Source organism: Nicotiana tabacum, chromosome 2 (assembly GCF_000715075.1).
Source record: "Nicotiana tabacum cultivar K326 chromosome 2, ASM71507v2, whole genome shotgun sequence".
Taxonomy (NCBI): domain Eukaryota; kingdom Viridiplantae; phylum Streptophyta; class Magnoliopsida; order Solanales; family Solanaceae; genus Nicotiana; species Nicotiana tabacum.
Genome location: NC_134081.1, coordinates 47,489,434 through 47,513,421, shown reverse-complemented (window position 1 = coordinate 47,513,421; position 23,988 = coordinate 47,489,434). Strand labels below are relative to the sequence as shown.

General features: G+C 41.8%; 1 protein-coding gene across 1 annotated transcript; it reads right to left on the bottom strand.

Moving 5' to 3' along the window:
* Nucleotides 1–2,715: 2,715 nt before the first annotated feature.
* On the bottom strand, nt 2,716–20,623 carry LOC107817787 (uncharacterized). The gene is made up of 9 exons (XM_075232928.1): nt 20,351–20,623; nt 20,191–20,253; nt 20,004–20,059; nt 5,705–5,798; nt 5,456–5,516; nt 4,535–4,616; nt 3,493–3,548; nt 3,127–3,190; nt 2,716–3,036 (listed from the first exon to the last, which is right to left on the bottom strand). The coding sequence occupies exons 1-9, from the start codon at nt 20,474–20,476 to the stop codon at nt 2,973–2,975; spliced, it is 666 nt and encodes a 221-aa protein (XP_075089029.1). The 5' UTR covers nt 20,477–20,623; the 3' UTR covers nt 2,716–2,972.
* Between the last annotated feature and the right edge of the window lie 3,365 nt (nt 20,624–23,988).

Below are 23,988 nucleotides of genomic sequence, written 5' to 3'. Positions count from 1 at the left end.
AATATCTCATGTCCCCAATCATTATGTCTCCTCTTTCTATTTATAGGGAATATATTCCTAAAAACCCTAATAGTACAGGTAGAGAGAATATTCTCTTTTGTGTCCTATCCTAAAACTGACCGTTATAACTCTGTCTAAGATGCTCGACCTCGACCTTGATCTGCGACGACTTCTCGACCTTGATCCTTGCTTACTCTTCGACCGCACCCTTCATCGCTTCAGGAACCACTTTGACCTTGGATGAGTTTTTATTAAGTTGTACTGATAACACATGGCAGTTTGTGAATGTCTCCTTAATGTTAACATGGTTTGATCATATTAGAGATAATTTTTGACCCAAACAACTATCACTGGAGAAAGCTCTTTTTATTTTTTTTTATTGTTGGTGTTGGTCATGTAATATGAGGGATGGTAGTCCAATCTATTTTTACTTTGGATAAAGTTTGGATTGTACTTTTTCTCAACTGAAATTAATAATTTTTTAGGTGGCCGGTGGATAAATTTTGCTATTAAGAAGAGAACTTTATTTGTTGGCATGAAATTTTTTCAATGGAGGTCTGAGTAGTGGGGTAAAAAGAATGGGAAGGAGAGGATTCTATTGTTAATGGTATAAATGGTTTGGCAATTTACTAGGAATAAGAGTGTTAATGGTGGCAAGTTCAATGATGAAGAAGAAGAAGAAAAAAAAAAAGAAATAAAAAAAGAGAAATGAAACGAAAGAAAGGAAAATAAAAACCAAATAATGGTCAAACAACAACAACAACAACCCAGTAAAATTTCAAGAGGTCTGGGAAGGGTAGTCTGTACGCAGACCTTACCCCTACCCCTTGAAGTAGAGAGGTTGTTTCCTATAGACCCTCGGCTTAAGAAAACGACAAAGACAAAAGAGACAATATATCAGTACCATCAACAGAAACCATAGAAATAATAAAGCATTATAAGAAACCAAAAAATAGTTGAAACGCAATATAATAACCAGTAAAGAAAAACGGGAGAATAGTGAGAACATAACATAAACCACTAGAAATCTAAGACAACCCTATCAGTCTATCCTCACACCTGGAACGAAGTAGAAAAAATGCTCAACTACCTCCTAACCTACAACTCTAATGCTCGATCTCCACACCTTTCTATCAAGGGCCATGTCCTCGGAAATCTGAAGCCTCGCCATGTCCTGCCTGATCACCTCTCCCCAATACTTCTTAGGCCGCCCTCTACCTCTTCTCGTTCCCGCCAAAGCCAACCGCTCACACCTTCTTACCGGGGCATCGGGGCTCCTCTTCCGCACATACCCAAACCATCTAAGTCTCGATGCCCGCATCTTGTCATCTATAGAAGCCACGCCCACCTTCTCCTAAATATCTTTATTCCTAATCTTATCCATCTTAGTGTGCCCACACATCCACCTCAACATCCTTATCTCTGCTACTTTCATCTTCTGTATATGTGAGTTCTTAGCCGGCCAACACTCTACTCCATACAATATGGCCGGTCTAATCACTGCTCTATAAAACTTACCTTTGAGTATCAATGGCACTTTCTTATCACACAGGACTCAAGATGCTAACCTCGAGGAACGAAGTAAAATAATGGTCAAAATAGTATTAAAAAAGAAAATTACTTGGCAAAATTTGATTGGAGCGTGCATTACGCTTTCCTTTTAAGAGTGGTGCTGGTCACAAAAGATGGTATATGTTACACTTCGAACTAGTATAAGAGGATAATAGGATCCCTGCAAAAGCATAAGGGTACAACTAGTAAAGTGGAAAAATCTTATGGGATAATTATGTATTAACCAAAAATTATTACCAAAATTTATATAACGTTGAGCTACATAATAGTTGTCTGACGAGCCTCCCAATCACTATCATCATCATAAGTCTCATGATCAACTCATCGTTACCAAAGGGGTATAGCGATGAGATTAAAATAAATATTGCTAAAGAAACCTTTGCATGCCATGTCAGATCATCATGTCAAATCTCATCAACATCAACTCATCATTCCCAAATAGAATATAACTGCGAGATATATCAACTGAATCTAAGAAGAAAGCCCCGAATATTGGTATAGGTAACTAGAACAGAAAGGTTGAGCAGAGACGCAAGTTTGCAGTGGTGAAACATCATTATTGATTATCATCATTAGTTTATGGTTGATCGTTCTCCACAGGCCACAGCCAACAAAAGATGATCGCATTGCCACCAACAAGAAGATTACAAGTGCTCTAAGCACCAAACACATACACACAAAAACAGAGGGAAGTGAATGAAGGGCAGATATACCTTAGTCTATGTGGTATCACGGGACACGAATTCTTTTACTAAATATGTATGTATATATAGATAATAACCAAAATGAAAATATTGTGTATAAATATAAAAAATGACATTACTTGTCATTATAATGATTTATTCATATTTAAATGTTAATATTGGTTACGAAAAATCTTAGGCCTCATAGATAAGTATTGACATAAAGCATCGGGATTTCACTCTTGGCATTGTTGTGCGACCTTGTGAGACCAGGAGGAGCAGCAATGCGGGATCCAATTTTATTTTTTAGTTTGAAATCGAGCTCTTTAAACTTGTTATGTCCTTTTGGATAAAGTTCATCTGTTCCTCGTTACACTCATTCCATTCTACTAAAGACGACATGTATTTGTCTAGTACATCCATAAATTGCAAGTACATCACTTCCAGACTTGGCAACGCATTCAAAAAGGGAAAAAACAAAGTAAAATTGCTTTTCTGCCACCCTTTTGGTGAGTAAATGTGCATCAGAAATCTGGAAAGCAAAAGGCTTGTGGCGAAACAAATACAGCTGGGAACTCAAGCAGCACTTTCTATTTCCTCCACAGTCTAACTTCTCTATAATTTTCCCCTCACAAATGTCATGAACTCGTACATCTCATCCTTCCATCATCTAATTCAATTCAGAATCTTACTTCTCTAATAACATGTCGAACTCTATCATTCAACTTTCGCTACTACCACACTAGGGATGCTGCTCTCAGCAACAGTCTCCCTTACGAACCTGCAAAAGAAAGCAAATTTTATACCATGTCTCCATCCAACAATTGTGGATACAGAAAGACAACAGATATTAAGAGGAAGAAGAGAATACTTTTCCAACTTATCTCGAGATGATTGCAAGACGTAGACAGCAAGGATGAAGGATAGCATGACCCCTGCTTGCGTCATAGCAATAGATTAATCAAATATAATAACCAAGAAAATGTGGATGTTCTATGAACTATAATTCAACATAGAAACAGTATTTATTATGTACTGACACACTTCTATATCTCATTAAAGATTAACTACTACTATCTACAATTTTGGCTCCCAAACAAGAATAATGTCTGATGACACTACTAAGTCAGGAAACATACTAGCAACGGAACCAGCATCCATAGTGTGCTACATTTAGATGGAATTATGATGAAGCTTGCGAAAGTCAGTAGAGCACTTCAGCTAAGCATGTGTTTACCTGACCCGAAGAGAACGTAAAATCCCGAAGCCACATCTATCTCTGACTGCTCTTCCCTTAAATTAATGAAAACATATTATAAGAAAAAATAATAATAAGAATAAAATAAAAATTAAAACTGTAAGTCCTGTTTAGTGCAAATTTAAAAAGTCAATAAGATGACTTATGAGCTAGAAAAATCGCCAAAGGCATCATTAAATATATAATACAGGTAAGGACGCAATCAATTTATCAGCCTAAAAGAAGTTTATGGTTAAGCCAAAACATTTCCCTATTACAGTAGCTTATATCATCCTCATCTTTCAACGAAGAAGATAAGAGAGAAGCTTTTAGCAGCAAAAGCAGGAAAAACCCAGTATAGTGCTCAGCGATACATGTAGGAGCATTTGCAGTCTGTGTGGTTTATGCTCTTGTCGAAACAAAAATTTAAAGAACCAGCTCACCAAAAGAAAGGTAGTTGCTCTTATAAGATCAAAACCTCCAATGAAGCTGGACAATCTGTGGTTCCACCAAGCAGAACAGCTTTAACAGTAAGTTCCTTGAAGAAGATCACGGCAGACCAGTCTGTTATTTCCCATTATGCTCCCAAGATATGATACTCTCAAGTCAGTTTACTCTCAGTTTCAACACCTCTGCACTGCAACCATGCCGTTAACCACCCACACAACATCCATTAACCACCTTTTCCGTCCTCCTTTACTTCCTCCATTGTCCTGGTTGACACACTGACTTATCCAAGCTAGGACAATAATGGACTAATAAGCAATATTCAGAATGTTTCACATGGCATATGAAAAATCACATGCTTAGGATTCCCAAAAATGACAAGCTGAAAAACCAACCAACCAGCGACTCTGAAGGAAGAGTAAGTGCCTAAATTGAATCTATTTTTCATGTTGCAGGTGATTCAGAATGATCACAAAGTTGAATCTTCCAGTTCATTCATTATCAAGTGTCTGTTGACACTTATTGCGGAGAACAGGCCACATATATTATCAAAACTTTGCTAGAAAGATTAATTTAGAGGTTTAGAGGAAGTTACCATGTATATCTAGCAAGCATGTGCTTGGGCCAGTGTTGTGGATCCCAAAATTGTTTACCAATATCAGGATGAAGTTCAACATCTGTCCATAAATACATCAGAACTTTTCAGATCAGTAAAAGTATTCGTTGGAAAGCTGACAAAAGAATCTCTAGAGTTCACCATGTTTTCTGGAACATCATGATAAACCATTTATCCAATAATAGTGAATAGGAGAAATGAACAGTGAGATTCTTAAGCTTTTCTTGATGAAGGCCACTCGAGGAGTCTTCAGTACTCTTATGTATGGACAAAAGAACTCGTAATTTGTTCTTGGACCTATGTTGACTGAAGATTCTATGAAAAATGGTTAATGACTAGGTTGAAAAAAAAATTGTGAAAAGACAGCATTAAAGATAATGTGAAGGTAAAAAATTTTGCTCAGTGATGGAGCCACCAAATAGTGTGACAAACAACGTATGTCACTATGTTGGGTGTATGATTAGAACAGTAGCATTTTAATCGTCAACAAAAGATGAGTAATTTAAGTTGTACACACAATGTACCTAAGTGTTAAATGACCAACCTTTTTTTCATTTTGTGAAAAAAAAAAATTAATTAGCATATGTGGTGTTACTACTATAAACAAGAAGAGTATCATGTAAGTGTGAAGAAACCAGTGGATCAAAACAGAGTGGTATAAACTAGTAAAGCTATTAGATAAAAAAAATTCCGACAAGCTTAACTGAGTAGTCTGTCTTTTTCTTCCTTTATTATTACAATTCTTTTCCTATTGTTTAGTATGCATCGTTACACTTGGGGCCGGTGCTGGCATGGGAAGAGATTGTATCTACTAAAATTCCTGCCGATTGTAGTGCACCACCACCACCGCACCTTCCTATTGACATGCTAGAAAAGAATTTGAAAGGAAAGAACACATACAGTGATGAGGCATATTAATGACTTTAGCAGTAACGCCAAGCAAATCACCTCCAGAATACCTCTGTGATAAATGAAAAGTTCATTCATTGCATGAAACACTAAACAAAACGTGGAAATATATATTAAAGGGGAAAAGGGGTAAAAATAAAAGGAAAAATTAACAAAAAGAACATGCACCAAGATAATTGCGCGAAAAAATATATATCAGCTAAAGTAAGACCTACTTCTCTACTTAAATACAGGCCTTACCAAATGCATATCAATCATTGGAACCTCAGAACTTTTCCGATTGATCACAAAGAGCCACGGCACGTGATATTTTTCTCTTCCAACTTGGAATGATCTATAGATTGCTGACAATATTAGTAAGTATTCACGTATTTCCAGAAGTAGTTAGCAATCAGAATAACAGTCAGGATAGGCAATTGGATAGACGCTGAAACTAAACAGATGTAACATTACCAAGTTACAAAATAAATAGTCAGCGACAGCACTAGAAGAAACGTTAGCCAATACGAATTTGCAACTGATGTCGCAATCACTGAGAGAAGAAATTTAGTTTGGTTGACTATTTCAAAAGTGATAGTGAAAATACCAAATAACTAAAACGTGCTTCTGTTCGAGCTATAAAAAGCGTCATTCCTTTTTATGGTATATTGCTGACATTTGGGCGGGGGGGGGGGGGGGGGGGGGGTTAAAAGTGGGATAAGCTAGAAAAAGGAATTAACTTCCCAGCAATAAGGAAACCATGTAAAGATAGGAAAGATGTCAGATTTGTTCATTGTCAAGAGTGAATATGTGAAGAGATGGAGCCCAAATTTCATCTCACACTAAAGCCAGCACAAACTTTCGTTCTGGCAAACCAACAAAAAGGATGTCAAGGAAGTCCTTAGTGGGAAAGCTATGATGCTCAGCTTAATAAAGGATTCTTGGCTCGTATATCAATGACAAGAGCTTCAACTTGCATTCCAAATTCTAAGAGGTGCTCATATATGGGGTATAATGATCACCATTGATTCCCTCATTATGGCAGAAATACAGGGCATCATCTCATTGTTGCAATAGTATTTGTTCATACTAAGTTAAGGTTCTCAATGCCTTGATTGCCTCATTTAAATTACCATCAAAACCTTTGGCAGAAAAACTAATCATCACATCACCTAGATATCAGCAAATATTACTTCCGTCATACCAGGCGAAGTATCCAACAAACTTCTTTCCATCTTGTATAAGTTGAAACATATATTTGAAGATCTAGTTTATCATCCATGTCTCCATGATATGATAAATACCCTAAGCAATATAGTTGTTGAGTTGTCTTAGCACATATGTAGTATGCAGCTGGAGACCCTAGTATGCAGCAAATATGTAGTTTTCCCCACTAGTGGGATTTTACCGGGTGGTTGTTGTTGTTGTTTGCAGCTGGAGACCGTACAAGAAGTAACATTAACTCTTGGAATTCATATTCTTTCCTTTCAGATATTTTTCCTGCTATATAAAGGGAGCCTTTCTTGCAAAGCTTCTTCATTTTTGGGATGTCCATTTCTTCATTTCAAGAAAGTGAGATGTACAAATAAATAATTTGCAAAGTAAGTTAGTTGAGAACACTGCCCATGTGCCAGAAGTTTTAACCTTTTCATGTTATCTACATCAAGTAACCCTTCTTGAATGTCCAAATTTTAAGTAGTTAGCTTCGCATTAGCGGCAGCTAGACATGGAGCTAAATTTACATTGAAGTTAGTCAAGTTGAGCACCAATTGTAACGACCCGGTCGGTCGTTTTGAGAGTTATAGCCCCGATCCCCTATTAGTTGTTTCCCCCGTATCTTATTCTTCTATTTTTGCGTTGCCGGGAGGGTTCGTATTGGTTTTGAAGTGAATTGAGACACTTAGTCTCTTATTGGGAAGCTTAAGTTGGAAAAATCGACCGGACGTCGACTTGACTGTAACGACCTCGGATTTGAATTTTTATGACTCTGTTAGCTACGTTAGGTGATTTTGGACTTAGGGGCGTGTCCGGATAGTGTTTTGGAGGTTCGTAGTAGATTTAGGCTTGAATTGGCAAAAGTTGGAATTTTGGCGATTTTGGTCGGCAGTGGAAATTTTGATATCGGACCTGGAATGGAATTCCGGAAGTGGGAGTAGGTTCATAGTGTCATTTTTGACTTGTGGGTAAACTTTGAGGTCATTCGGACGAGATTCGATATGTTTCGACGTCGTTTGTAGATTTGGGAAATTTCAAAGTTACTTAGACTTGAATCCGTACATAATTCGTGTTTGTGACGTTGTTCGATGTGATTTGAAGGCTAGACTAAGTTCGTATGGTGTTTTAGGATGGGTTGGTATGTTTGGTTGAGGTCCCGGGAGCCTTGGGTGAGTTTCGGGTGCTTAACGGGTTGATTTGGACTTAGGTGAAACTGCTGATATTGTTGTATCTGGTGTCACCGCACCTGTGCACTTTGGGTCGCAGGTGCGGAGCCGCAGAAGCAGCTATGGAACCGCAGAAGCGGAAATGGGAAGGAGGTCTGGGATCGCAGGTGCGAGGGGTGTTTCGCATCTGCGAGTGAAGGAACCGCAGAAGCGGACAAAAGGTCCGCAGGTGCGCACACGCAGGTGCGACCTCTTGATTGCAGATGCGGACAAGGTACTTTAAGTGAAAAGCCGCACCTGCGATGGGAATTCCGCAGGTGCGGAACCGCAGATGCGATCCTTGGCCCGCAGGTGCGATAATCGCTGGGCAAAAAAAGGCAGATTCGAGGGTTGAAATTTCATAACACAAAATTTGATTGAGAGCTCGGAGGAAGGCGATTTTTCGAGAGTTTTTCAGAGGAAATCAGTGGGTAACGATTCCTAATCCTATTTTGATCATATGTCATTAATCCATAGTTGTTTTCTTCATTAAATTAAGGAATTTGAGTGAGGAAATTGGGGAATTGGGGGAAAAGTTCCCAACCAAAAATCTGAGTTTTGAGTGGGAATTAGGCGTCGGTTTTGGATGATTTTTGTACGAGTGAACTCGTGAGTGAATGAGTGTTCTTATCTGGTAACTTTTACCCGATTCCGAGACGTGGGCCCGGGGAGGCTTTTGAGCAATTTTTTTCCAATTTCCTTGCTTTAGCTTTGATTTCGTTCGTTAGATTAGCTCTTGTAGTTGTATTTATGTTATGTAATTGGTTTTGATTAGATCCGGGCCACTCAGAATTGGATACTCGTGGCAAGAGCGTGATTTCGGATTGATTAGAGCTTGGTTCGAGGTAAGTGGCTTGCCTGACCTTGCGTGGGGAACTCCCCTTAAGATTTGGTACTGTTTGATATGTGAGCGCCGTGTACATGAGGTGACGAGTACGTACACGGGCTATTTGTTGTAAAAACTCCGTTTTTCACTAAGTCATAACTTGTTTTCTCCTTATTTGAAACACACTAGCATATGGAACTATCCTGTTTAGACTAGAATAACATGCCTACTTGTTTAACTGCCTATTTGAACTATGTGCAGCATGTTTAGTGAAATTTCCTGCTTTCCTTGACTTGAACTTAGTCTAAACTGTAGGATTTCTAGCTGTAACTGTTATTTCGGTTGGTTGCGCTGCATATTTACTTTGGGACTACGGAACGGTATTTCGGGAGATCCCCTGTACTGCATATTTACTTTGGGACTACAACGGTATTCCGGGAGATCCCCCAGCACATTTACGTTTGGGACTACGAGACGGTATCTCGGGAGATCCCCTGTTGTTATCACTGTGTTCTGAGCTGTTGTCTTTCATTGATTCTATTCCTGTTAGATTTCCGTATTTATTTATTGCGATATTTCATTCAGTCTTATTTCATTATATTTATACCAGTAAGGCCCTGATCTGATCTCGTCACTACTCGACCGATGTTAGGCTTGGCACTTACTGGGTACCGTTGTGGCTTACTCACGCCCTTTCCTGCACATGTTTTTCGTGTGCAGATCCAGATTCATCTTACCAGCCTCATCACTAGTTGCAGTCGCTGCTGCTTATTGGAGATTTCAAGATACATCTGCTCGCGCCCGCAGATCCTCGGAGTCCCCCTCTATCCACCACCCCCCCTCCCCCATGTTCATTTTTGCCTTCTTTCTATAGAAATGATGTACAGAACGGTTAAGACTTCTTAGTAGTTTGTGACTTGCGGGTTTCCGGGTTTTGGGAATGTTTTCGTACATTTTTCAGAGGTGATAATTGTATATGCCGAGTGGCATTCAGTTGCTTATTAAATATTTGTTACTGTTAGTAGTTAATGTTCATGCTTTTGTTTCATTTCCGCAAAGTACGGCTTACCTAGTCGTAGAGACTAGGTGCCGTCACGACGATTCACGGAGGGAGAAATTGGGTCGTGACAAGTTGGTATCAGAGCTCTAGGTTCATAGGAGTCGTGAGTCAAAAGCCGGTTTATTAGAGTCTCGCGGATCGGTACGGAAACGTCTGTACTTATCTTCGGGAGGCTATGGAACTGTTAGGAACAAACATACTTCTTTGATTTCTTTGTCGTGCGAGTTATTGGCATCAAATTCTAAAAATTCTCTATTTTATTCTTTCTCACAGATGGTGAGGACCCGTACCGGAGGATCTGACGACCAGGCACCCGCGCCCCCTGCTAGAGCCGCCAGAGGCTGGAGCCGGGGTAGAGTACAGCCACGCGGTGCAGCCAGAGCACCCGCACGAGCTGCGACGGAGGAGCCCCCAGCAGTTCCAGCTGGAGGGGAGGCACCGGAGGTTCCTATTGCTGCACCAGCCCTCCAAGAGACTCTAGCCCAGTTTATGAGCATGTTCAGCACCTTAGCTTAGGCTGGATTGATTCCGTTCGCTCCCGCCATATCTCAGGCCGGGGAGGGGCACAGACTCCCGCAGCCCACACTCCTGAGCAGAGGGTCCAGGTTGATCAGGCCCCAGAGTTCATTCCTATGCCGCCGGTAGCCCGGTTCAGCATGAGACTAGGACGGCCGCTTCTGATGCGGAGCATCTCAGACTTGAGAGGTACCAGAAGTACCATCCACCTACCTTCAGCGGATTGGCTACAGATGATGCTCAGGGTTTTCTGGAGGAGTGTCATCGTATTCTCCGTACTATGGGCGTAGCGGAGAAGAGTGAGGTTTCTTTTACCACTTTCCAGCTTAGAGGAGCAGCCTATCAGTGGTGGTGTGCTTATGAGTTGAGTAGTCCGGATGAGGCAGCTTCACTTACATGGACTCAGTTCTCGGACATGTTTTTGAGAGAGTATGTCCCTCAGAGCTTCAGGGACTCATGGCGCGTGGAGTTTGAGCAGTTGCGCCAGGGTGCTATGACTGTGTCAGAGTATGCAGTCCGCTTCAGTGATTTGGCCCGACATGCACCGACCTTGGTTGCCACAGTTCGAGAGAGGGTTCGACGATTTATTGAGGGACTCCACCCCAGTATCAAGATTAGTATAGTGGGAGTTGGAGATGGATATTCCTTACTAGCAGGTTGTGAGTATTGCTAGGAGATTGGAGGGCATGCTTGCCCGGGACCGAGAGGAGAGAGAGGCCAAGAGATCTCGAGAGACTGGTTCTTATTCTGGAGCTCGTGCCCCAGCAGCTCGCAATGGTAGGGGTTATGTGGGTCGCCCCGTTCATTCAGCTCTTCCAGCTGCCAGTGGTGTTCCATCCCCTTCAAGGCCCCAGGAGCCTTATTATGCACCGCTAGTATCTAGTGTGCCTCCTGCTCGGGGTGCTTTTAGCGGCCAGTCCAGCAGACCTGGCCCGAGTCAGTCGCAGCAGCCACGCCCTCCGAGGGGTTGCTTTGAGTGTGGAGACACCCGCCATATGGTGAGAGATTGCCCCGGACTTAGGAGGGTTGCACCTCCACAGACTTCTCAGCCACCACGTGCGCCACCGGATTCTCAGGCTATGATTCCAGTACCAGCTACCGCCCCACCTGCTCAGCCAGCTCGAGGTGGAGGTCGGGGAGGTCGAGGTCGCCCTAAAGGGGGAGGCCAGGCCAGGTATTATGCTCTTCCGGCTCGTACAGAGGCAGTTGCTTCCGACTCTGTCATTACAGGTATTGTTCCAATCTGTCATAGAGATGCGTCGGTATTATTTGACCCAGGATCTACATATTCCTATGTGTCCTCTTATTTTGCCCCGTATTTGGGCGTATCTCGGGATTCTTTGAGTTCCCCTATTTATGTGTCTACTCCTGTGGGAGATTCTCTTGTTGTGGACCGCGTGTATCGGTCGTGTTTGATTGCTCTTAGTGGTTTTGAGACCAGAGCCGACTTATTATTACTCAGCATGGTAGATTTTGATATTATCTTGGGCATGGACTGGTTGTCGCCCCATTATGCTATTCTTGATTGTCACGCTAAGATCGTGACGCTGGCTATGCCAGGCTTACCGCGATTAGAGTGGAGAGGTACCTTAGAGTATACTCCCCGCAGAGTTATTTCATTTCTTAAGGCTCAACGAATGGTTAAGAAGGGGTGCGACACGTATTTAGCTTATGTGAGAGATGTCGGTATTGATACCCCTACAGTTGAGTCAGTTCTAGTAGTGAGGGATTTTTTAGATGTGTTTCCAGCTGATCTTCTGGGCATGCCGCCCGATAGAGATATTGATTTCGGCATTGATTTGTTGTCGGGCACTCAGCCCATCTCTATTCCTCCATACCGTATGGCTCCTCTTGCGATTGAAGGAGTTGAAGGAGCAATTGCAAGAATTGCTTGATAAGGGCTTCATTCGACCCAGTGTGTCACCTTGGGGTGCTCCTGTCTTGTTTGTGAAGAAAAAGGATGGTTCTATGCGGATGTGTATTGATTACCGCCAGTTGAACAAAGTCACAGTGAAGAACAGGTATCCATTGCCTCGTATTGATGACTTATTTGATCAGTTACAGAGTGCCAGAGTGTTCTCCAAGATTGACTTACGTTCAGGCTATCATCAGTTAAAGATTCGGGAGCCAGATATCCCGAAGACTGCCTTCAAGACTCGGTATGGTCATTACGAGTTCCTTGTGATGTCTTTTGGGCTGACCAATGCCCCAGCAGCAATTATGCACTTGATGCAGAGTGTATTCCGACCCTATCTTGACTCATTCGTCATTGTGTTTATTGACGGCATTCTGGTGTACTCCCAGACTCGGGAGGATCATGAGCAGCACCTGAGGACTGTGCTTCATACTTTGAGAGAAAAGAAGTTGTATGCAAAATTTTCTAAGTGTGAGTTCTGGCTTGATTCAGTGGCATTCTTGGGCCACGTAGTATCTAGTGATGGGATCAAGGTAGATCCGAAGAAGGTGGAGGCAGTGCAGAGTTGGCCTAGACCATCATCAGCTACGGAGATCCGCAGTTTCCTTGGTTTGGCAGGATATTACCGTCGCTTTATAGAGGGATTTTCATCTATTGCAGCACCCATGACCAGGCTGACCCAGAAGGGTGCTCCGTTCAGGTGGACGGAAGAGTGTGAGGAGAGCTTTCAGAAGCTCAAGACAGCTTTGACTACAGCCCCAATATTGGTATTGCCTTCAGGTTCGGGGTCTTATATAGTTTATTATGATGCGTCGCGGATTGGTCTCGGTGCGATGTTGATGCAGGATGGTAGGGTGATTGCCTACGCGTCCAGACAGCTGAAGGTGCATGAAAAGAACTATCCTGTCCACGACCTTGAGCTAGCAGCTATTGTTCATGCCTTGAAGATTTGGAGGCACTATTTGTACGGCGTTCCTTGTGAGATCTACACTGATCACCGGAGTTTGCAGCATCTGTTCAAGCAGAAGGATATTAATTTGTGTCAGAGGAGGTGGTTAGAGCTGCTTAAGGATTATGACATTACCATTTTGTACCATCCCGGGAAGGCCAATGTGGTGGCCGATGCTTTGAGTCGTCGGGCAGAGAGTTTGGGGAGTTTAGCATATCTACCAGCAGCAGAGAGGCCTATGACATTGGATGTTCAGGCCTTAGTCAGCCAGTTTGTGAGATTGGATATTTCTGAGCCAAGTCGAGTATTGGCTTGTGTGGTCTCTCGGTCTTCTCTTTATGATCGTATCAGGGAGCGTCAGTATGATGACCCCCATCTGCTTGTCCTTAAGGACATGGTCCAGCACAGTGATGCTAAGGAGGTCACTATTGGGGATGATGGTGCATTGAGGATGCAGGGCATGTTATGTGTGCCCAATGTGGACGGTTTGCGTAAGTTGATTCTCCAGGAGGCTCACAGCTCACGGTACTCCATTCATCCGGGTGCCGCGAAGATGTATCAGGACCTGAGGCAGCATTATTGGTGGAGGAGGTTGAAGAAGGACATAGTAGAGTATGTGGCTAGATGTCTAAATTGCCGGCAGGTGAAGTATGAGCATCAGCGACCGGGTGGGTTGCTTCAGAAGATAGAGATTTCGGAGTGGAAATGGGAGTGGATCGCTATGGACTTCGTTGTTGGACTCCCACGGACTCATCGGAAGTTTGATGCAGTTTAGGTGATTGTGGACAGGTTGACCAAGTCAGCTCATTTCATTCCTGTGATGACTACCTATTCTTCCGAACAACTGGCTCGAATTTACATTCGTGAGATTGTCAAACTTCATGGCGTACCGGTATCTATCATCTCTGACCGGGGCACGCAGTTTACATCACGGTTTTGGAGAGCCGTACAGCAGGAGTTGGGTACTCGGGTGAAGTTGAGCACAGCTTTTCACCCTCAGACGGACGGGCAGTCCGAGCGCACTATTCAGATTCTTGAGGATATGCTCCGTGCGTGTGTGATGGATTTTGGAGGTTCTTGGGATCAGTTCTTGCCACTTGCAAAGTTTGCCTACAACAACAGTTATCAGTCCAGCATTCAGATGGCACCGTATGAGGCTCTATATGGTAGGCGGTGTCGGTCCCCAGTGGGTTGGTTCGAGCCGGGCGAGGCCCGATTGTTGGGTACAGACTTGGTCCAGGATGCCCTGGATAAGGTGAAGGTGATTCAGGATAGACTTCGCACAGCCCAGTCCAGACAGAAGAGTTATGCGGACCGGAAGGTTCGCGATTTAGCATTTATGGTTGGAGAGCGGGTCTTGCTTCGGGTATTGCCTATGAAGGGCGTCATGAGGTTCGGAAAGAAGGGCAAGCTGGGCCCGAGGTACATCGGGCCTTTTGAAATATTGCGGCGTGTTGGGGAGGTTGCTTATGAGATTGCTCTACCTCCCAGCCTAGCAGGGGTTCATCCGGTATTCCACGTTTCGATGCTCCAGAAGTATCACGGTGATCTGACTCATATAATGGATTTCAGCTCAGTCCAGTTGGACGAGGATCTATCTTATGTTGAGGAGCCAGTGGCTATCTAGGACAGGCAGGTCAGAAAACGAAGGTCAAAGAACATTGCTTCAGTAAAGGTCCAGTGGAGGGGTCAGCCGGTCGAGGAGGCGACTTGGGAGACCGAGCGGGATATGCGCAGCCGTTATCCTCATCTTTTCACAGCTTCAGGTATGTCTTTATGCTCGTTCGAGGACGAACGATTGTTTTTTGAGGGGAAGGATGTAACGACCCAGCCGGTCGTTTTGAGAGTTATAGCCCCGATCCCCTATTAATTGTTTCCCCCGTATCTTAATCTGCTATTTTTGCGTTGCCGGGAGGATTCGTATTGGTTTTGAAGTAAATTGAGACACTTAGTTTCTTATTGGGAAGCTTAAGTTGGAAAAGTCGACCGGACGTCGACTTGTATGTAACGACCTCGGATTTGAATTTTTATGACTCCGTTAGGTGATTTTGGACTTAGGGGCGTGTCCGGATAGTGTTTTGGAGGTCCATAGTAGATTTAGGCTTGAATTGGCGAAAGTTGAAATTTTGGCTATTTTGGTCGGCAGTGAAAATTTTGATATCGGACCCGGAATGGAATTCCAGAATTGGGAGTAGGTTCGTAGTGTCATTTTTGACTTGTGGGTAAAATTTAAGGTCATTCGGACGAGATTTGATATGTTTCGACGTCGTTTGTAGATTTGGGAAATTTCAAAGTTCCTTAGGCTTGAATCCGTGCATAATTCGTGTTTGTGATGTTGTTCGATGTGATTTGAAGGCTCGACTAAGTTTGTATGGTGTTTTAGGATTGGTTGGTATGTTTGGTTGAGGTCCCAGGGGCCTCGGGTGAGTTTCGGGTGCTTAACGAGTTGATTTGGACTTAGGTGAAACTGCTGATGTTGCTGTATCTGGTGTCACCGCACCTGCGCACTTTGGGCCGCAGGTGCGGAGTCGCAGAAGCGGCTATGGAACCGCAGAAGCGAAAATGGGAAGGAGGTTTGGGATCGCAGGTGCGAGGGGTGTTCCGCATCTGCGATGTCCGCAGGTGCGAGTGAAGGAACCGCAGGAGCGGTCTGGGACCGCAGAAGCGGACAAAAGGTCCGCAGGTGCGCACACGCAGGTGCGACCTCTTGATCGCAGATGCGGACGAGGTACTTTAAGTGAAAAGCCGCACCTGCGATGGGAATTCCGCAGGTGCGGAACCGCAGATGCGATCCTTGGCCCGCAGGTGCGATAATCGCTGGGCAGAAAAGGGCAGATTCGAGGGTTGAAATTTCATAACACAAAATTTGATTGAGAGCTCGGGGGAAGGCGATTTTTCGAGAGTTTTTAAGAGGAAATCAGTGGGTAACGATTCCTAATCCTATTTTGATCATATGTCATTAATCCATAGTTGTTTTCTTCATTAAATTAAGGAATTTGAGTGAGGAAATTGGGGAATTGGGGGAAAAGTTCCCCAACCAAAAATCTGAGTTTTGAGTGGGAATTAGGTGTCGGTTTTGAATGATTTTTGTACGAGTGAACTCATGAGTGAATGGGTGTTCTTATCTAGTAACTTTTACCCGATTCTGAGACGTGGGCCCGGGGAGGCTTTTGAGCAATTTTTTTCCAATTTCCTAGCTTTAGCTTTGATTTCGTTCGTTAGATTAGCTCTTGTAGTTGTATTTATGTTATGTAATTGGTTTTGATTAGATCCGGGCCACTCGGAGTTGGATACTCGTGGCAAGAGCGTGATTTCGGATTGATTAGAGCTTGGTTCGAGGTAAGTGGCTTGCCTAACCTTGCGTGGGGGAACTCCCCTTAAGATTTGGTACTGTTTGATATGTGAGCGCCGTGTACGTGAAGTGACGAGTACGTACACGGGCTATTTGTTGTAAAAACTCCGTTTTTCACTAAGTCATAACTTGTTTTCTCTTTATTTGAAACACACTAGCATATGGAACTATCATGTTTAGACTAGAATAGCATGCCTACTTGTTTAACTGCCTATTTGAACTCTGTGCAGCATGTTTAGTGAAATTTCCTGCTTTCCTTGACTTGAACTTAGTCTAAACTGTAGGATTTCTTGCTGTAACTGTTATTTCGGTTGGTTGCGCTGTATATTTACTTTGGGACTACGGAATGGTATTCCGGGAGATCCCTTGTACTGCATATTTACTTTGGGACTACGGAACGGTATTCCGGCAGATCCCCCTGCTCAGCATATTTATTTTGGGACTACAGAATGGTATTCCGGGAGATCCCCCTGCACATTTACGTTTGGGACTACGAGACGGTATCTCGGGAGATCCCCTGTTGTTATCACTGTGTTCTGAGCTGTTGTCTTTCATTGATTCTATTCCTGTTAGATTTCCGTATTTATTTTTACTGCGATATTTCATTCAGTCTTATTTCATTATATTTATACGAGTAGGGCCCTGACCCGATCTCTTCACTACTCGACCGATGTTAGACTTGGCACTTACTGGGTACCGTTGTGGTGTACTCACGCCCTTTACTGCACATGTTTTTCGTGTGCAGATCCAGGTTCATCTTACCAGCCTCATCACTAGTTGCAGTCGCTGCTGCTTATTGGAGACTTCAAGGTACATCTGCTGGCGTCCGCAGATCCTCGGAGTCCCCCTCTATCCTCTATCCCCCTATGTTCATTTTTCCTTCTTTCTATAGAAATGATGTATAGAACGGTTAAGACTTCTTAGTAGCTTGTGACTTGCGGGTTTTCGGGTTTTGGGAATGTTTTCGTACATTTTTCAGAGGTGATAATTATATTTGTCGAGTGGCATTCAGTTGCTTATTAGATATTTGTTACTGTTAGTAGTTAATGTTTATACTTTTGTTTCATTTCCGCAAAGTGTTGACTTACCTAGTCGTAGAGACTAGGTGCCGTCACGACGGTTCACGGAGGGAGAAATTGGGTCGTGACACCAATGGACAAGGTTGCTTGGGTTAGGCTACATGATAGCTAAAATTTGTAGCTATATTCCTAGCCAATACAAGAGTATCACATCAGTAAATATAACAATCAAGAAAGGGTACACAGATTATTCGGTCCTAAGGCAGTGTGCAAAGAATACTATTTGAAGTAGGATAACATCAGCTAGATTTGAAATATTATTGGGGAAAGGTAATTGAGACCTTTACACCCTAACTCTGTATAATCTCTTACCAAAGATTATGTCACCATCTTGAAATCATCATCCATTTGCATTATGGCATGTCGTATCTTGCACAGGGACATGGTATTCCCCTACTTGGACTGGAATAGACATGGTAAGAAAATGACCGACAGTCAAGTTTTTTTTAATAACCGGGGTGTTTGGGCCAGCTCGCTCACACCTCGACTAATTCCACAAGATACTTGTCCACCTCGCACCAGCAACAGGTACCAGATACCAGGTTAAGTTGCGCGGACTCTTCGATTTTGGTGCCGTCCCCGTCCCGAGATAGGGACGGGATACGTCCCGGATTCGGTCAACTGACTTCGGACACTTTGACCGGAGTCCATCGACAAATTTGGAAGAAAAATTGAGATTTTGATTTCTCAAAATCAAAAATAAAACAGATTTAGGAGAATGAAAGAATAATGTCCATCTTGGAGAATGAAAGATTGAATTCTACAATATTTATGTAAGTTTTTCACAGAATATCTCTCAAAATTTACAATATTTTTATAGCTTTATTTTTTATTAGCCGAATCCCCGCACCCGTATCCATATCCGGATCCGCACCCCGGAATCTTAAAATTTAGATTTTGCTGAATCTGATACTCGGATCCGTCCCCGTATCGGATACCCGCACCCGAGTCCAAGCAACTTAGATACCAGACAACTTTATCCACTAAGGCTTGGATAGATGAGAAGTCACCTAGTATTTTTTTGACTCTGCTAGGATTTAAACTTGAGACCTCATGGTTCTCACCGACTTCATTGACCACTAGGCCACATACTTGGGTGTTGACCGACGGTCAAGCTTTTAGACCAGAATGGCGACCCTAGTTAACTGGAAGTGTCACCAAAGTGAGCAAGTATGCCAGGTTTCGATTCAATATTGGTCAATATTGGCAACTGAGAGAGTTGTCTTGGCTAAAGACACCTTCCTAGATAAATCTAGAACACGCAAGCCTTAACAATGTACAAAACAAAACCAATCACCTCAAAGTAAACTAGCAATTTAACCCAAAAAGACATGCTCCTAGTCAGTGTTTTTAGAAACCAAAAACACAAGAAGTGGCAAGGTTCATGGGGCTTGAAGCAAAAAGCGAGAGGTGAACCACACAATTTACGGATCATTTAAACTACTAAACATTTATGAATTTAGCACTATAATGATCAAATTGTAATTAAAATAATCATCCGCGTTCAATTATATCACTGATATAAATATAATGCCTCAATGTTGAGACTCAAAGTAGCGATTGCTTCTCGTTTGGACACTTTGCACGTCATTATTCGAAGCGCACGACTTCACCTATGAAGCGACCTATGTTACTCGAACTCTCCAAAAGTGATCCCGTGTCGGATCCTCCAAAAATACACTAAATTTGGAGGATTCGACACGCACCCAACAATATTTTTGAAGAGTCCGAGTAACATAGGAAGCGACAACATAAGTTGCTCGGACTCGGGTGCGGGTATCCGATACGGGAACGGATCCGGGTATCGAATTCGATAAAATCTAAATTTTAAGATTCGGGGGTGCCGATCCGGATATGGATACGGGTGCGGGGATTCGGCTAATAAAAAATAGAACTATAAAAATATTGTAAATTTTGAGAGATATTTTGTGAAAAACTTACATGAATATTGTAGAATTCAATCTTTCATTTTCCAATATGGACATTATTCTTTCATTCTCCTAAATCTGTTTTATTTTTTATTACGAGAAATCAAAATCTCAATTTTTCTCCCAAATTTGTCGATGGACTCCGGTCAAAGTGTATGAAGTCAGTTGACCGAATTCGGGACGTATCCCGCTCCCGTCCCCGTCTCGTATCAGGACGGGGACGGCACCAAAATCGAAGAGTCCGCGCAACTTAGGCGACAACCCCTCGCTTCACATCACTTCATCGCTTTAAGTTACGAAGCGATGGCTTTTAACAACACTGCTCCTAACCTAGCTATACTAGTAAGGGTAAATTCAATGTGTGTTCATAGAGCCCACACCAACCATTTCAGACGGTAACATGAATGTGGAAGTTTCACATCACCATAATAAACTTCTAGGGCATGATAAGCAGACCGAATTGACACAAAAAAAAAAGAAAAGAAAAGGGAAGATTTGTGTTTCATGAAGCTCACATCTTGTACGGATCAGCTCCATTGTAACCAGTTGGTTTTGGAATCGGTATCAACACCTACACCAACAAATACAACCCCGAAAATATCCCATAAGCACTAACTAAGGAAATCAGCAATAAAATCCCAAAATATTAACAACCGCATGAAGCATAAAGTAAACAAATTTGAGGGTAAAAATGAAAATTACCTCACGATTAACCCCAAAAATGGGACAGTGTTTTCCAATCATATCATGCCAAACAGTCCTTGCCTGCAATTAATAAACAGATATAAAAACAAATTAAACTCTACATGATATGTATGTAAAGAGAAGATATAAAATGAGAGAATTAAGGGTTGTAATTTACAGAGTGGTATTGACCCATCTTGCTCATTGGAACGATGTCACCGGGGCGGTAGGCCACGCAAGTGGAAACCATTGAAATCAGTAGAAATACAACAATAAGGGAGTCTACTCCATGGTCAATCCCCATTTTTGTTGTAAAATAACTACGGCCAGATAAGGACTGCAATATGAGTTTACTCGAGGAATTGCTAAGATTCAGATGAACGATGCATACCCGCAGCTGTTCTAAAAGTTTGTGTGTTATAACGCTTCGAATTTTTTGTTGCCAAGTACGCCTTCATTTGGTAAAATATGTCGCATTTGATTTATAAGTGGTGGTTATGTCAATTGCGATTTATAATTTAGAAGTCCATTTAAATTGGCATCATATTTATCAATTGTCGAGGCCAAAAATATTTTTTTTAATCAAAAAAGTACTTTTTAAAAAAATTTAAGATATTTTGCCAAGACAAACAAGTGATTTTGAGCACCAACAGAAACAGATTTTCAAGCTACAAATTTTAGCTTCTTCCAAAAAGTAGAAGCAAAAAGTTATTTTTTTAAGATAAAAATATCCTTATCAAAAATTTATATCTTTTAAATTATTCGTCAGAAATTTAACTTTTCTATTTTTTTAGTTTCTACCATTCATTTCTTCATTTTTCTGATTTTCATTGCTTTTTATTGTTCTCTTTTTTTATATAGTCTTTCTACTATAAAGTAGATCTTTTATTTTATATAGGATTTATGAAGTAGATTTATAATTTATACTGAACGATGTATATTGATATGTTTGAATCATCTATATACCCAATATTATTTCTTTGGATAATAATAATTTATATTGATTAAAATCTTTAATGTATATCTTTACTTTATGTTTTATAAATTCAATTCTCTTTCAAATAGTACTAATTATAAATTGAACATTTATTGTCCTTGTTCGTAATTTAATTCTCAAAATTATTTTTTGGAAAGATTGGCCAAATATAATTTGCTTATAAAATATAGCAAAAACAAGTTGTAAAATAAATTGGCCAAACACAAATTACTATTGTCCAGAAAATACTTTTTTCAAGAAGTACTTTTGAACAAAAGTACTTTTCAAAATAAGTAGTTTTGGCAGCTTGGCCAGACAGGCTCTTAGTCTCATTTACATTGCGACTTAGGTGCCGAATTCAAAAAAATATGCTAAAGATTAAATAGCAAGATATGATATGCAGTATGGCCCAACAAAAAAATTCATACAAATTTGTAACGACCAGGCCGATCGTTTTGTGTATTTTAACCCGGTTCCCTTATTTGATGTTCCCCGTATGTGCATTTGATGTCTGGTGATTTTCGGGGATGGTTGGAATTAGTTTCGGGAAGGTTATGCAATGAATTGAGTCTCATTTTGGAAGCTCAAGTTATAAGAGTTGACTAAGGTTGACTTTTGTGTAAACGATCCCGGATTCGTATTTTGATGGTTTCAATATATTTGTATGATGATTTTGGACTTAGGCGTATCGGATTTGGATTTGGAGGTTCCGAGGTGGATTTGGCTCTAATTATCAAAAGTTGAAAATTTGAAGGTTTGGAAAGTTCATAAGTTTGATCGGGAGTTGACTTTGATAATATCAGACACAGATTTTGATTTTGAAAGTTGGAATAGGTTCGTTTTTTTCATTTAGGACTTGTGTGAAAAGTTTGGGTTCATTCCGGGTTGGTTAGGATTGAATCAGACGCTTGGTTTGAAGTTGGAAGTTTATGTACTTAAGAGATTGATCTTGATCGACGATTTTTAGTTTTGATATTAATTCCAGTGTTTTGAGTCTTTGAATAGGTTTGGGGGAAGTATTAGAACTTATTGGTATGATTGTACGGGGTCCTGGGGGAGGGGGGAGGGAGACTCGGATGTTTTAAATGAGTTCCAGACCATTCTGAGTTTGGTTGGCAGTTAGATTCTGGTGTTTTCGCACATGCGAGGTTTGGAGCGCAGGTGCGAATCTGTAGATGTGGACAGGTGAGCGCAAAAGCGGAGTTTTTGGCACAGAAGCAGTCACGCACATGTGAGGTTGTTCCGCAGGTGCAGACTTTTTAGCGCAGAAGCAGTCACGCGCGAGGCTGTTCTATAGGTGCGATTTTGTAGAAGCGAAATTTTGCAGATGCCTTAAGTAAGAAGACGGAGAGTATGGGGAGTTTATCATTCATTCCAGTTGGGGAGAGGCTGTTAGCTAGGGATGTTCAGGCATTGGCCAATATGTTGGTGAGATTGGATATTTCAGAGCCAAGTAGAGTTCTTGGTTGTGTTGTATCTCGGTCGTCCTTATTTGAGTGCATTAAGATGCGTCAGTATGATGATCCCCACTTTCTTGTCCTTAAGGACACAGTGCAGCACAGTGATGCTAAGGAGGTGGTTATTGGTGATGATGGGGTATTGAGCCTTCAGGGTCGGATCTGTGTTCCTAATGTGAATGGCTTGAGAGAGTTGATTCTTGAGCAGGCTCATAGTTTACGGTATTTCATTCACCTAAGTGCTACAAAGATATATCGTGATTTGAAGCAGTATATTAGTGGAGAAGGATGAAGAAGGACATTGTTGGGCATGTTGCACAATGTTTGAATTGTTAGCAGGTTAAGTATGAGCATTAGAGACCGGGAGGTTTGCTTCAGAAGATTGATATACCGGAGTAGAAATGGGAGCGTATCATTATGGACTTCGTGGTAGGGTTGTCACGGACTTTGAGGAAGTTTGATGCCATTTGGGTCATTGTTTATCGGTTGACCAAATCGACGCATTTCACTCCGATCGCGACTTCCTACACTTCAGAGCAGTTGGCTAAGATCTACATCTGGGAGATTGTTCGCTTGCATGGTGTACTTGTTTCTATCATCTCGGATCGTGGCACTCGATTTATATCGCATTTCTAGAGGGCTGTTTAGGTCGACTTGGGTGTGCAGGTTAAGTTGAGTACACTATTTCATCCTCAGACAGATGGGTAGTCCAAGCGGACCATTCGGATCTTGAAGGATATATTGAGGGCCTGTATTATTGATTTTGGAGGCCGATGGGATCAATTTTACTGTTAGCGGAGTTTGCATATAATAACAGCTACCAGTCTAGTATCGAGATGGCTCCATATGAGGCCCTATAAGGGAGGCGATGTCGTTCTCCGGTATCACGACCCAAAATCCATCTAGTCGTGATGACACCTAACCCCAACATGCTTGGTAAGCCAAACATAGAATAATGTAACTCAAGTGAAAGATCATTATTAACAAGGAATAAAATAGCTGAATTCCATACAACATTCCAGGGATTGGTAGTACAAGTCATGAACCGCTAAGATTTAGATTTACAAAGCTGGTACAAAGAATGAATACAATATTTGTTTGAATATACATAAAAAGAAGTTCAATCCTGAGCTACCAAGAACAAGTGGTCGCAATATCCGAAATGCAAGTACATCTTCAATATTAGCCTCCATCATTCACAACAGCTCGGCAGGTGCAGAAGCGTAGTATGAGTACAACCAACCCCATGTACTCAATAAATATCCTGACTAACCTTGGTGAAGTAGTGACGATGTCTCAGGACAAGGATACTCACTATATATATCATGTACAACTCATAAATATATACGTGTACCCAACAACGGTATCAAAGTCAAAATATGA